At 54.5% G+C, this 14717-nt stretch overlaps 1 protein-coding gene across 3 annotated transcripts; it reads right to left on the bottom strand.

Moving 5' to 3' along the window:
- Positions 1–4737: 4737 nt before the first annotated feature.
- LOC100191993 (zinc finger C-x8-C-x5-C-x3-H type family protein) lies at positions 4738–7858 on the bottom strand. Of its 3 annotated transcripts, XM_035959371.1 has the most exons (4): positions 7573–7858; positions 6868–6922; positions 5293–6097; positions 4738–5055 (listed from the first exon to the last, which is right to left on the bottom strand). In XM_035959371.1, exons 1-3 carry the CDS (start codon positions 7640–7642, stop codon positions 5317–5319), a joined length of 906 nt encoding a protein of 301 aa, XP_035815264.1. In that variant the 5' UTR covers positions 7643–7858; the 3' UTR covers positions 4738–5055; positions 5293–5316. The 3 variants fall into 3 exon arrangements, with proteins under 3 accessions (XP_035815264.1, XP_023155992.1, NP_001130889.1); NM_001137417.1 differs by having other exon boundaries at positions 4871–6097; positions 7573–7771; XM_023300224.2 differs by lacking the exon at positions 6868–6922 and having other exon boundaries at positions 4818–6097; positions 7573–7816.
- Positions 7859–14717: the final 6859 nt, after the last annotated feature.

The following is a 14717-nucleotide window of genomic DNA, read 5'->3' as shown; positions in this document are numbered from 1 at the left end:
CCGACCCTGGGCCTCAGCCTCGGTCTCGGCCTCAGGAGGAGTCACGTCCTCGCCCGACCCCAGGCCTCGGCCTCAGGAGAAGTCTCCGCCTCGCCCGACCTCAGCCTTGGACCGACTACGCTACAGGGGATACATCATTACCCTACCGCTAGCTAGCCACCCCTTGCTACGAAGGAACAAGACCGGAGTCACATCAAACTACTCCGATAGCAGGTAATGATGGTTCCCCGCGTGCGACCATGACGTCGATGGCTCTCAGCTCCTTACGGAAGCAAGGAAACGCCAGTAGGGCCCATGCTGCACCGCCAGCTATGCTTCTACAGGGCTCAAGGCACTTCTCCGACGACCACGTTAGCACGTGTACAGGGCTCAAGGCACTTCTCCGCTAGCCACGTTAGCACATAACTACACCCCCATTGTACAGCTGGGTCATCTCCTTGTATCTATAAAAGGGGATGTCCAGGGCCTTCCTAAGGCACGGAGGGACGGGGCGAGCGAAGAGAGGCAGGCAGAGTAGGAGAAACGCAGAGGAGGCTAACTCAGACAGCTCACGTCAAGGCCAAACCCTCTCTCTCTCTCTCTCTCTCTCTCTCTCTCTCGCTCTCGCTCTCTCGCAACGCTTGTAACCCCTACTACGAGCACCCCGGTGCAAGATAATATAAGCCTCATCCTCCCGCTTGTGTTCCATCTTGCATCAACCCATCTGGGCAGGGACACGCAACGACAAATTCACTGGTCGGTTGACGGTCCTCGCGGGTCCGAAACGCCGACACATATAAAATTTTAGTAGTCAAGTGGTAATCAACTAGTGCATTCATAATGCGCTCAGTAATGTTAGAACCACGATGAGACACATCAATTAATCACATACCAATAATTCTTTTTTCTAACTCCCACCAATCATTAACGAAATGCACTACCACACTAAGGTAGTCTTCCTTAGCATTACCACTCCATATGTCTGATGTTAAACAAACACATGTAGCCTTAGCTAACATATTTTTTACCTCATAAACCTTAGCATGAAAATAATTTTCAAGATCCCTAGTAGTGCTCTGTCTAGAAACACGTTGAAAACGAGAGTTATGACCAAACCTAATATATTCCTCAAAAGCATCAATAGCACCAATGTTCAATGGAAGATCAAGTCTAGCAATCAACCGACACAACTGAGTCCTAACATTTAGAGGATCATACTCAAAATGATGCACATGACCATTAGCAGTATAATGTAAATGAGTTTGATATAATGAACCAGCAGCCTCAGCCTTTCTAGTATAAGCAGCAACATGCCTCAATAAATGACCAGTACCCCCAGTAGATTTAGCAGACAGTTCTACATTGCAAATCTTACATACGGTAGCATACCTGACTTGCTTACCATTTAAGATTTTGAATAGAGGCTTTTGATTCTCTAGTCCTCATTCTCTTGTTGTCACCACCCGCAGTGCTCTCAAGACTTGCTCCTTCGCCATCCAAACTATCAGGACATGAGGGAGTTGAACCCAACATTGCAGCTTCCCCTTCTGTATTGCAATCATCACTAGACAAACGCGACTATCATCGTTGGTGGATAGTCCCATCGTCATTCCTAGGAAGCAAAATAGCATTCCAATTAGAGGGTTGGGCGTTGCTGATGGGCCGTTTGGGTATGGAAAATAGCATTTCGTAACAGGCCTTAAAACAGTTCGAAGAGAAGAGAAACAATACCATCCAAAGGGGAAGTAGTCGATGGCGACAACGACGGCGTTGCTGCATGGAAGGAGGCGGGAGCAGGAGGAGTAGGACGTAGTGCCGCAGGAAAGACGAGGGAGCGCCGAACCCGCTCCCTCTGCCGAGCACTCGATGCTTGGGCTTGCGTGCGGCTGTTTACCCGCGGTGGAAGAGATCCGACCACCTGCTCGCGAGTCTCCATTAGAGGGCTGCTGGGCGGCTGGCGGCGAACTCGGGCTTTCGGCTCGGGAGATAAGAAAGTGAGTTAGGGTTAGGTTTTCGGCCGACGGCCGCTCCAACTCGAACGACGGATGATGCAGGCATGAGGTGCGGTATTATGTATTAGGGTTAGGTCTGGCCGTCTGGGCGCCTGCCGACTGCCAAGTGTCGACTGGGCCAGTATGTATGCAGTGCTGGGCGCCTGGGCCGTTTGGGTCTAGAAGCGCTGGGCCGTTTGGGTCTGGCCGGCTGGGCTGCCTGGTAATCGGCCATAAATGGACTGGGCCGGGTCGTGATGGGCTTTTTGGGCCGAACGGGCCAATCAGCGGGTAAAATGGGTCGTTGCTAATCGTGTCGTGCCCGTGCTGCCCAACGGGCTTGCCTCTAAGCCCAAGCACGACCCATGATGAGCTCGTATCGGCCTAGGCACGATTATATCGTGTCGTGCCAAAATAGTCGTGCTTCGGGGCTAGCCCATATAGTCCGGCCCGTTTGGGAATGGATCCCCTTGAATTCTCTTATCATCAAACGCATGTGTCTTGTGACTGATTCTAGTTCAGCTATCTAAAAACTGTCTCGTCCTTGCTAACTAATAAATACATAGGGGGTTCTAGCTGCTCTGGCACTAATTTCTTTTGAACGAACGGCACAAAACTGTGCACATTGCTATTTATAGAGAAGAGTTTGTACAAGGAGCGGGACTAGCACCTGACGGTAATTGAAAAATTTCTAAAAATTACAAGTTAGGTAGAATCGTTTGCACCTGCTTGTCACCTGCGTCGGACTAGAACCCAAGGCTGGATGTGCCATGTGGGTCGGAGGCGCTCGAGAGGCAGCCGGCTTGTCCTGGCCTCCCATATCCTCCTCGAGAAGAAGCGACATTCAACAATGAGATGGTGGGAGGCATCTGGCATGTGCATTGCCGGCCGAGGGGGGCGAGCAGGGCGGTCGCCCTGGGCCTCCTGTTCCAAGGGGCCCCACTCCGGTATATCATATGCAGCTTTAGAATATATGCGATTTTAGAGTTTGTGTTTGGTGTCTGGTGGTGCGATTCCGACGACGAAAACAAGACCCAACGGCGAATCAGTATATTGCAGCATGCTTTGCTAATTGGTGAAGGTTTGATTTTATTGGCTATTTGTGAATGCCACTAGATGGGTAGTCATTTTTAATTTATTTAATTTTGGTGTACCTAAAGAGCATCACCAAGAAGGGTCTTAAATATGGTTATATTTTACAATATAGGACTGTAACACCAAAACATTACTCCAACATGGGTTCTATTTTACAAAAAAATCATCAAATAATTATAGGACTTGGTCTCTCGGATCCAAATATAAGACCTCATTGCAGAGCTCTATCCTTCTTTTGTATACTATTTATAATTTTTTATTTCCTAAATAATTGATCTTTTCTAATAACACGATATGAGACTCAACTGTTGGAGCTATAAATGTTTGTGTGACTTTAACCAGAATAATAGTAGATCAAAATTAATAATAAATCTTAATATGATGTAAATGATAAATTATATTTAATTCCATAAATTAATCATGCAAGAGCCTTGAACTGCTCATGATCGTGAGCACGACTAATATACCTGTTTTAAATCATGTTATATTTTAATTGTGCGGACTCGAATATATGATTTATTGTTGGGGTGCTCTTTTTTGATGGTTTCAATTCACAATTATTTTTTAAAAAAATTGCAGCATATATATAATTATGAAATTTAGAAGGGCCCTCAATTTATATCTTGCTCCGAGCCCCTGATTTCTCAGGACCGGCGCTGTGTGCATGCACAAGAGGCAGTTGTACGGCCATCCCGCGGGTTTCTGTCTGGAGTCCATACCCTATTCTGAATGATCAGCCCTGCAAAGAGCTTGCATTTCAAAGGTGTTCAGGGTTTCCAGATAATCGTCTTGAAGTTATCGTGCTAGTACACCATGAGCTTGTGTTGGTGAAGGTCCACGTCAACTCATCTTCCATGTTCTGGGTGAGCTCACCCATCGAGTGCACAATTATCCAGAGCTCCACGAATTTCCTCAGATGACCGTGAATGGAGATCCTTTGTAGGTTGATGCTTCTCGCCCATCCATGATAGTAGCGTTCGGGTTATCCGAAAATTTTGGATCAGGTAATTCGAGTATTTAAAATTTCGGGTTCTGAGAATTGATACCCAAAATTACAACGGGTTTTACAATACCCGAAAATTTAGTACCCGGAATTTCGAGTTCGGGTATTCCTGAACTAACCGAACTGTTATATCCGCTTCTTAAAAACACGTGTATCCTATTAAATTGGTATAAAAATACAGTTTGAATAATGATATACATGGACATAAAAAACACAAGTAATCTACAATCACAAGTCATGCATACTTACACATAATTATAAATATAAAAATTAATAATTAAAAATAATATGAGTACATGACACATGAAAGTTCGGTTAATTTGGGTACCCGGTTATGATACCCGAATTACGCTAACTAAATTCGGGTTTTGCAAGTCGCTACCCGAAATTCTCGAACAAAAATCGGTTTTCGGGTTCGGGTTTTTTGTACAGCCCTATATGATCGGTTAGTGCTGCCTCGAGCGGCAATTTATGCCCACCCCGATGCTTTTGGGCGCCCACCAAAAGGAGATTTTTTGCTCCATCCCCATAAAATGCATAACATCAACTGGACACCCAGAACGTAACCAGGCCGTAACAGGCTATAACCAATCTCACGAGTACCATCAGATCACTAATGACGTCGGGATTTCAGATTAGCCGTCTGGACTTCAAATGAGCTAGTAAGAATCCACAAACCGATAACATCAATAGCAACTATTCTCAAGTTCAACAGACTCACAATGATCTGCCAGCCAAGAGTGCCTAAGAAACGGTACAAAAACAGGATAGATAAAAGGGTGACCAATACGGCAATCCTACAAATCCTAAATAAACGGCCATTGCTTAATCTCCATCGAGGAGAGTTTGTTACAGCATTAAGATCAAATACGAGCCACAGGGAAATGCTCTCTCTCAGGCAGCATGTGGCTCAGCACACTTCACCATGGCGCTGGCGCCACTGTCCTTGGTCATGGTGTTATTCAGCCATACAGGCAGATTAATCACCACAGGCCAAAAACAGGATAGATAAAAGGGTGACCAATACGGCAATCCTACAAATCCTAAATAAACGGCCATTGCTTAATCTCCATCGAGGAGAGTTTGTTACAGCATTAAGATCAAATACGAGCCACAGGGAAATGCTCTCTCTCAGGCAGCATGTGGCTCAGCACACTTCACCATGGCGCTGGCGCCACTGTCCTTGGTCATGGTGTTATTCAGCCATACAGGCAGATTAATCACCACAGGCCACAATAAGCATGCCTGTCAAGCAGCAGCAGGTTTGCGCAGCTCACCTTCGCCATGGGCGAAGTGGCACCTGTCTCCAAAGGTGCAGGAGCCTTTGTTGAAGTTCTCGCACAATTTGGTTTTGAAGTTGCTTCCAGGACCCCCGGCATGAGAACCAGGCCCCCTACCTGGGTTGTTCTTGGCTTGTGGAGGCGGCTTACCACTGATGCGGACAATCAACTCTGTGACCATTGCGCTAGCGTGCTTGATCTGGTCAAATGTTCCCTCGAGCTCGATGTTTTTATGGTTGGGATCAGCCTCGTTGTCCCGGATGGCTAACTTGGCCCCAGTCACTCGGGATATATGCTTTGTGTTGGTACCACCCTTCCCAATGATGGCACCAGCAAGGGATGCATCGACGCTGATCTTGGCTGTGGCGGAAGCACCGAATGTGGAGGGAGGAACCATGTCTGGGAAAGGCATTGGCGGTGGCATGAAGTGCCCGTTGGGCCCTGGCCCCATTGGAGGAGGTCCCATCGGGTTGTCCATCTGCAGGGGCTTTCCAAGCTCCCTCTCTCCATGAGCAAAGTGGCACTTGCTCCCCCATTTACATCCTTCGGCAGTGTTGTACTTGTTACACATGCGAGTCTTCACAGCAGGTGAAGGTGGCCCATCAGGACCACCAGGTCCCATAGGCATTCTTCCTGGTGGAGCCGGAACAGGCGGTCCACCCAAGTTGGTCATCTTTGAAACGGCCTGGTAGCCACCCGGGAAGTTATGGAGAAAATGGCAACTTGCACCAAAGGGGCAACCCGCAGTGCTGCACATTGAAAACATAATATAAGCAACAGAACATGCTAATATATCTGACAACCTACAGATGATTTTAGTTGATACACAAATGCAAACAATGTTGATGGAAGAGATTAAGTTACATGCAGCTGGATAATGCAACCTCACTAGATGACTGCTAAAAATATATATGCAAAGAATAAAAGCTGAAGTAAATGATACAAACTAATCTTTTAGAAATCATGCTTTATATAGAAATGCCATTCATAATCAAGCTTCAAGGTGTTCAGAACTACTACTGCAACATATTGATAAGGAAATGCAATTGAACAAATAACTGGTACAATTCACAAGGAATTGAATTACAGTCCCCATGTTCAATCTAATCTTCTTGATTTCTTCAAGTGAACCTGTTCCATGGTGTTATTGACTGATTGTTCCTTTTGAGAGGAAGTTTTGCTTCCTTGAAAACATTGTTGCATGGTTCAGATTTTCAGTGATATACAGCAGTAGGTTCCCTTGTTGCATCGGTTTTCACAGTGATAAACAGCAGTACGTTCCCTTGTTGCACCAATTTTCACAGTGATAAACAGCAGTAGATTCCAATTTTTTACTCCGTTGAGTGTTCTTAAGCAATGATTAGATAAAACCATCCTGTAGCAGAATCTAGACCGACCCATTTGTTAGCATCAAGCACAGCATTTAGTAACATAACAAATTTTAATTTAAAAAAAAGAAGAGCATAATAACGATAGTAGATGTTACCGGATGACTGTTCATTTTAAGCTAGATTAGAACCTGAAAAATTTGGTGCACGGCTTGGATTTGCTTCCTACACCAGTTGTCTCCGATTCTGTTACACCAAATTTTTACTTCCGCCAATTAATAATGTGTTGCTTTACTAAATCACCATGTCGCTTGGTAAAATAGTATAGTACCGAATATAAATAGATCATTCATTAGAGTAACATTGGGGATTGTTACATTAGAAGATCAAGAAAGGAATTCAATTCTGCTGCTATAACGTCCAGTATGCAAGCAATGGCTATGGCCCAATGATTTGTTACTGGAAAATCATTACTTGCTCAGAGCACTGGAGGCACTAAAAGCGGTAATTCTACCTAGCCCAGCTAAGATGCACTAAAAGTTAAACAAAGTAAGGCTGAATGATCTATGAAAACAGAACAGTAGCAATCTGAATCTAGCACGTGCACTAAGTCTCGTTTCATCCTTCAAATTTTTCGTTCCCCGAGCAAAATCATGTGGATAGACCTAAACAAGAAGGAGCCTTCAGCTACCATATAGGCCTTTCCAAGCTCGAACACCTCCCCACCCCCACCCCCACCCCCGCGGCCCCGCGCGCGCGCATCAAGAACCGCGGATCTCCGCAGTTTGCAGCGCGAAGTCGCGAACGACGGAGAGCAGCTAGAACCCCCTACGGAGCCGAACGTTCCGTGAAGCAACAGCCGAGCCAAATTCCATAGAGCTAGAGAAGCTGCTCACCTCTCGCGCGCTTGGGGCCGCCCGCGCCGTTGGCGCCCTCCGGTGCGGTCCGCTTGCGGCCCGTGTCCATGGCGGTGTTGCGGGAAGCCTGGCCGCGTCTGGATCGAAGGCGGCGGCGGCGGCGGGCAGAACCCTAGCTAGGGTTTCGGTCCCGCGGGGGCGGCGGGTGGAGGAGAGAGGTGTGGGGGGAGGCTTTGCCGCAGCGCAACGGCACGAGCGCGCGGCCGCAACTGATGGGGGCTTGGTTAAATTGGGTCGGGATCCGGTCCGTTTTGGGTTTCATTTCATCTTGAGATTGGGTTACTTTATATTTCTATTTGTCGGGGACCATAATTAGGGGTACCCTCAAGACGTCTAATTCTCAGCTGGTAACCCCCATCAGCATAAAGCTGCAAAGGCCTGATGGGTACGATTAAGTCAGGGATCAGTCCACACGAGTGACTCGATCACGCTTCACCCGAGCCTAGCCTCGGCCAAGGGCAGCCGACCTCGAGAGACTTCCGTCTCGCCCGAGGCCCCCTTTTTATGGCGGACACATCACCGGCTCGCCCGAGGCCTTGGCTTCGCTCAGAAGCAACCCTGACTAAATCGCCACACCGACTGACCAAATTGCAGGGGCATTTAACGCAAAGGTGGCCTGACACCTTCATCCTGACACGCGCCCCCGGCAAAGCCGAAGTGACCGCCGTCACTCCACCGCTCCACTAGCCAGTCTGACAGAAGGACAGCGCCGCCTGCGCCACTCCGACTGCAGTGCCACTCGACAGAGTGAGTCTGACAGGCAGTCAGGCCTTGCCAAAGGCGCCACGGCGAACTCCGCCCCGCCCGACCCCAGGGCTCGGACTCGGGCTAAAACCCGGAAGACGGCGAACTCCGCTCCGCCTGACCCCAGGGCTCGGACTCGGGCTAAGACCCGGAAGACGGCGAACTCCGCTCCGCCCGACCCCAGGGCTCGGACTCGGGCTAAGACCCGGAAGACGGCGAACTCCGCTCCGCCCGACCCCAGGGCTCGGACTCGGGCTAAGACCCGGAAGACGACGAAACTCCGCCTCGCCCGACCCCAGGGCTCGGACTCCGCCCTGGCCTCGGCCGAACGACTTCCGCCTCGCCCGACCCCATGGCTCGGGCTCGGCCACAGCAACGGAAGGCAGACTCAACCTCGGCTTCGGAGGAACCCCCACGTCGCCCTGCCTAGGGCACAGACCGCCACGTCAACAGGAAGCGCCATCATCATCCTACCCCGAATCGACTCGGGTCACGGAGAACAAGACCGGCGTCCCATCCGGCCAGCTCCGCCGGAGGGGCAATGATGGCGCTCCATAAGCTCTATGACGACGGCGGCCCCCAGCTCTCTTACGGAAGCAGGACGACGTCAGCAGGGACTCGACCGCTCCAACAGCTGTCCCTCCACCAGGCTCCGCCGCACCTCCGACAGCCACGACATCACGCCAGCAGGGTGCCCAGATCTCTCCGGCTGCCACATTGGCATGTACCTAGGGCGCTAGCTCTCCCTCCGCTAGACACGTAGCACTCTGCTACACCCCCCATTGTACACCTGGATCCTCTCCTTACGACTATAAAAGGGAGGACCAGGGCCTTCTTAGAGAAGGTTGGCCGCGCGGGACCGAGGACGGGACAGGCGCTCTCTTGGGGCCGCTCGCTTCCCTCACCCGCGTGGACGCTTGTAACCCCCCTACTGCAAGCGCACCCGACCTGGGCGCGGGACGAACACGAAGGCCGCGAGACTTCCACCTCTCTCACGCTCGACTCCGGCCACCTCGCCTCTCCCCCCTTCGCGCTCGCCCACGCGCTCGACCCATCTGGGCTAGGGCACGCAGCACACTCACTCGTCGGCTTAGGGACCCCCCTGTCTCGAAACGCCGACAGTTGGCGCGCCAGGTAGGGGCCTGCTGCGTGCTGACGAACAGCTCCCCGTCAAGCTCCAGATGGGCAGTCTCCAGCAACCTCTCCGGCCCGGGACGGTGCTTCGTTTCGGGACTCTTGAGTTCATGTCCTTCGACGGCAGCTACGACATGATACTTCTTCCACCGCCGCGCGACTACGACAATGGCGGCCGACAACCCGCTCGCCGGCGGCGGAATCGACGACGTCTTCCCCGCGTGGTGGAAGGGCAACATTCGGGCTCGCTCCGTTCTCTCCCCCGCCAACGGAGGAGGAGGCGGGGCCGTCAAGGCCAGGTGGGAGGTCGCGCTTCGTCGGCCGTCGAGCGAATCGACGCCCCCGACGCCCCGACGGAAGGCACGCCGGACGTCGACCTCGCGTTCAAGACGGAGGCAAGCGCCGTCCCCCTGCGGCACGCTGGCCCCGAGCAAGAAGACGACGCCGGCGCGCTCGCCGAAAGCCTGCAGGACGTCGCCCTCGAACCAGAGATGACGGTGCAACCAGTCCCCGATGTGACTACGTCGCTCCTCGTCGACAAAAAGGTACCGACTAACTCCCATCTTGCGTCATTTCGACTCGGCCTCAACCCGCCAAACGACCTCGTTTTGGCGGGCGCTCTCATTGAGGCGAGTGCAACCCCACTGAGGTTCCGTATGCGGTCGCCTTGGGACCGACTGACGGACGTCTCGACCTACGGGCCCTCTGGGTCCGAGGAAGATGACGATCCCAGCATCGGTTGGGATTTCTCCGGACTTGGCAACCCCAGTGCCGTGCGGGACTTCATGACCGCATGTGACTACTGCCTATCCGACTGTTCCGATGGAAGCCGCAGCCTTGGCGACGAGAGCTGCGGCCCAAGCCGCGAATGTTTCCACATCGAGCTAGGGGATCCCTCCGAAGGCAACCATCTTGGCATGCCGGAGGACGGTGATCTCCCTAGGCCGGTGCCTCGCGCCGACATCCCACGGGAGCTAGCTGTGGTCCCCGCTCCGGCGGGGGGTTACGACCCACAACTCGAGCAAGTCCCCGAGGCGCAGGCCAGGCTCAACGAGGGAACAGGAGCGCTTGAGCCGATCCGTCGGGACGTCGGACGAGCATGGGTGGGCCAACCCCTGGCCGGAGAAATACGTCACCTGCCCCAAGGTCTCCAGCACCGCGTCGCCAACGATGTCAGGATCAGGCCGCCGCCCGCATCCAGCGGGGTTGGTCAGAACCTGGCAACCGCAGCAATGCTCATCCGCGCGATGCCGGAGCCATCAACCACCGAGGGTCGGCGAATCCAGGGAGAACTCAAGAATCTCCTGGAAGGCGCTGCGGCCCGGCGGGCCGAGAGCACTGCCTCCCGAAGGCAAGGTTATCCCTCGGAACCTCATGCCGCGACTTCCCGATTCATGCGGGAAGCCTCGGTCTACACCGGGCGCACGCGCAACACCGCGCCTGCGGCCCCGGGCCACCTCGGCAACGAGCACCATCGACGCGACCGTCGGGCTCACCTCGACGAAAGGGTGCGCCGAGGCTACCACCCCAGGCGTGGGGGGCGCTACGACAGCGGGGAGGATCGGAGTCCCTCGCCCGAACCACCCGGTCCGCAGGCCTTCAGTCGGGCCATCCGACGGGCGCCATTCCCGACCCGGTTCCGACCCCCGACTACTATCACGAAGTACTCGGGGGAAACGAGACCGGAACTGTGGCTCGCGGACTACCGCCTTGCCTGCCAACTGGGTGGAACGGACGACGACAACCTCATCATCCGTAACCTCCCCCTGTTCCTCTCCGACACTGCTCGCGCCTGGTTGGAGCACCTGCCTCCGGGGCAGATCTCCAACTGGGACGACTTGGTCCAAGCCTTCGCTGGCAATTTCCAGGGCACATACGTGCGCCCCGGGAATTCTTGGGACCTTCGAAGCTGCCGGCAACAGCCGGGGGAGTCGCTCCGGGACTACATCCGGTGATTCTCGAAGCAGCGCACCGAGCTGCCCAACATCACCGACTCGGATGTCATCGGCGCGTTCCTCGCCGGCACCACTTGCCGCGACCTGGTGAGCAAGCTGGGTCGCAAAACCCCCACCAGGGCGAGCGAGCTGATGGACATCGCCACCAAGTTCGCCTCTGGCCAGGAGGCGGTCGAGGCTATCTTCCGAAAGGACAAGCAGCCCCAGGGCCGCCCATCGGAAGAAGCTCCCGAGGCGTCTGCTCCGCGCGGCGCCAAGAAGAAAGGCAAGAAGAAGTCGCAATCGAAACGCGACGCCGCTGACGCGGACCTTGTCGCCGCCGCCGAGTATAAGAACCCTCGGAAGCCCCCCGGAGGTGCAAACCTCTTCGACAAGATGCTCAAGGAGCCGTGCCCCTACCATCAGGGGCCCGTCAAGCACACCCTCGAGGAGTGCGTTATGCTTCGGCGTCACTTCCACAGGGCCGGGCCACCCGCCGAGGGTGGCAGGGCCCGCGACGACGACAAGAACGAAGATCACCTAGCAGGAGAATTCCCCGAGGTCCGCGACTGCTTCATGATCTATGGAGGGCATGCGGCGAATACCTCGGCTCGGCACCGCAAGCAAGAGCGCCGGGAGGTCTGCTCGGTGAAGGTGGCGGCGCCAGTCTACCTAGACTGGTCCGACAAGCCCATCACTTTCGACCAGGCCGATCACCCCGATCATGTGCCGAGCCCGGGGAAATACCCGCTCGTCGTCGACCCCGTTGTCGGCGATGTCAGGCTCACCAAGGTCCTGATGGATGGGGGCAGCTGCCTCAACATCATCTACGCCGAGACCCTCAAGCTCCTGCGCGTCGATCTGTCCTCCGTCCGAGCAGGCGCTGCGCCCTTCCACGGGATCATCCCTGGGAAGCGCGTCCAGCCCCTTGGGCGACTCGACCTCCCCGTCTGCTTCGGGACACCCTCCAACTTCCGAAGGGAGACCCTGACGTTCGAGGTGGTCGGGTTCCGAGGAACCTACCACGCCGTGCTAGGGAGGCCATGCTACGCGAAGTTCATGGCCGTCCCCAACTACACCTACTTGAAGCTCAAGATGCCGGGCCCCAACGGGGTCATCACCGTCGGCCCCACGTACAAACACGCGTTCGAATGCGACGTGGAGTGCGTGGAGTACGCCGAGGCCCTCGCCGAGTCCGAGGCCCTCATCGCCGACCTGGAGAACCTCTCCAAGGAGGTGCCAGACGTGAAGCGCCACGCCGGCAACTTCGAGCCAGCGGAGACGGTCAAGGCCGTCCCTCTCGACCCCAGCAGCGACACCACCAAGCAGGTCCGGATCGGTTCCGGGCTCGACCCCAAATAGGAAGCAGTGCTCGTCGACTTTCTCCGCGCAAACGCCGACGTCTTTGCGTGGAGTCCCTCGGACATGCCCGGCATACCGAGGGATGTCGCCGAGCACTCGCTGGATATTCGGGCCGGAGCCCGACCCGTCAGGCAGCCTCTGCGCCGATTCGACGAGGAGAAGCGCAGAGTGATTGGCGAAGAGATCCACAAGCTAATGGCAGCAGGGTTCATCAAAGAGGTATTCCATCCCGAATGGCTTGCCAACCCTGTGCTTGTGAGGAAGAAAGGGGGGAAATGGCGGATGTGTGTAGACTACACTGGTCTCAACAAAGCATGTCCGAAGGTTCCCTACCCTCTGCCTCACATCGACCAAATCGTGGATTCCACCGCTGGGTGCGAAACCCTGTCCTTCCTCGATGCCTACTCAGGGTATCACCAGATCCGGATGAAAGAGTCCGACCAGCTCGCGACTTCTTTCATCACGCCGTTCGGCATGTACTGCTATGTCACCATGCCGTTCGGTTTGAGGAATGCGGGCGCGACGTACCAGCGGTGCATGAACCATGTGTTCGGTGAACACATCGGTCGCACAGTCGAGGCCTACGTCGATGACATCGTAGTCAAGACAAGGAAGGCTTCCGACCTCCTCTCCGACCTTGAAGTGACATTCCGGTGTCTCAAGGCGAAAGGAGTCAAGCTTAATCCTGAGAAGTGTGTCTTTGGGGTGCCCCGAGGCATGCTCCTAGGGTTCATCGTCTCCGAGCGAGGCATTGAAGCCAACCCGGAGAAGATCGTGGCCATCACTAGCATGGGACCCATCAAGGACTTAAAAGGGGTACAGAGGGTCATGGGATGCCTCGCGGCCCTGAGCCGCTTCATCTCACGCCTCGGCGAAAGAGGTCTGCCTCTGTACCGCCTCTTAAGGAAGGCCGAGTGTTTCGCTTGGACCCTCGAGGCCGAGGAAGCCCTCGGCAACCTGAAGGCGCTCCTTACAAAGGCGCCTGTCTTGGTGCCCCCGGCGGACGGAGAAGCCCTCTTGGTCTACGTCGCCGCGACCACTCAGGTGGTTAGCGTCGCGATTGTGGTCGAAAGGCAAGAGGAAGGGCATGCATTGCCCGTTCAGAGGTCGGTCTACTTCATCAGCGAAGTGTTGTCCGAGACTAAGATCCGCTACCCACAAGTTCAAAAGTTGCTGTATGCTGTGATCCTGACAAGGCGGAAGCTACGACACTACTTCGAGTCTCATCCGGTAACTGTGGTGTCATCCTTCCCCCTGGGGGAGATCATCCAGTGCCGAGAGGCCTCGGGCAGGATCGCAAAGTGGGCGGTGGAAATCATGGGCGAAACGATCTCGTTCACCCCTCGGAAGGCCATCAAGTCCCAGGTGTTGGCGGATTTCGTGGCCGAATGGGTCGACACCCAGCTGCCAACGACTCCGATCCAACCGGAGCTCTGGACCATGTTTTTCGACGGGTCGCTGATGAAGACGGGGGCCGGTGCGGGCCTGCTCTTCATCTCGCCCCTCGGAAAGCACTTACGCTACGTGCTGCGCCTCCATTTCCCGGCGTCCAACAATGTGGCCGAGTACGAAGCTCTGGTCAACGGATTGCGGATCGCCATCGAGCTAGGGGTCAGACGCCTCGACGCCCGCGGTGATTCACAGCTCGTCATCGACCAAGTCATGAAGAACTCCCACTGCCGCGACCCGAAGATGGAGGCCTACTGCGACGAGGTTCGGCGCCTGGAAGACAAGTTCTTCGGGCTCGAGCTCAACCACATCGCTCGGCGCTACAACGAAACCGCAGACGAGCTGGCTAAGATAGCCTCGGGGCGAACGACAGTCCCCCCCGGACGTCTTCTCCCGGGATCTGCATCAACCCTCCGTCAAGCTCGACGACGCGCCCGAGCCCGAGGTACCCTCGGCCCAGCCCGAGGTACCCTCGGCACGGCCCGAGGTACCCTCGGCAGA

This window comes from Zea mays, chromosome 6 (genome assembly GCF_902167145.1).
Source record: "Zea mays cultivar B73 chromosome 6, Zm-B73-REFERENCE-NAM-5.0, whole genome shotgun sequence".
Taxonomy (NCBI): Eukaryota; Viridiplantae; Streptophyta; class Magnoliopsida; order Poales; family Poaceae; genus Zea; species Zea mays.
Note: the sequence above shows the minus strand (reverse complement) of the source record. Positions and strands in the feature narration are given on the sequence as shown.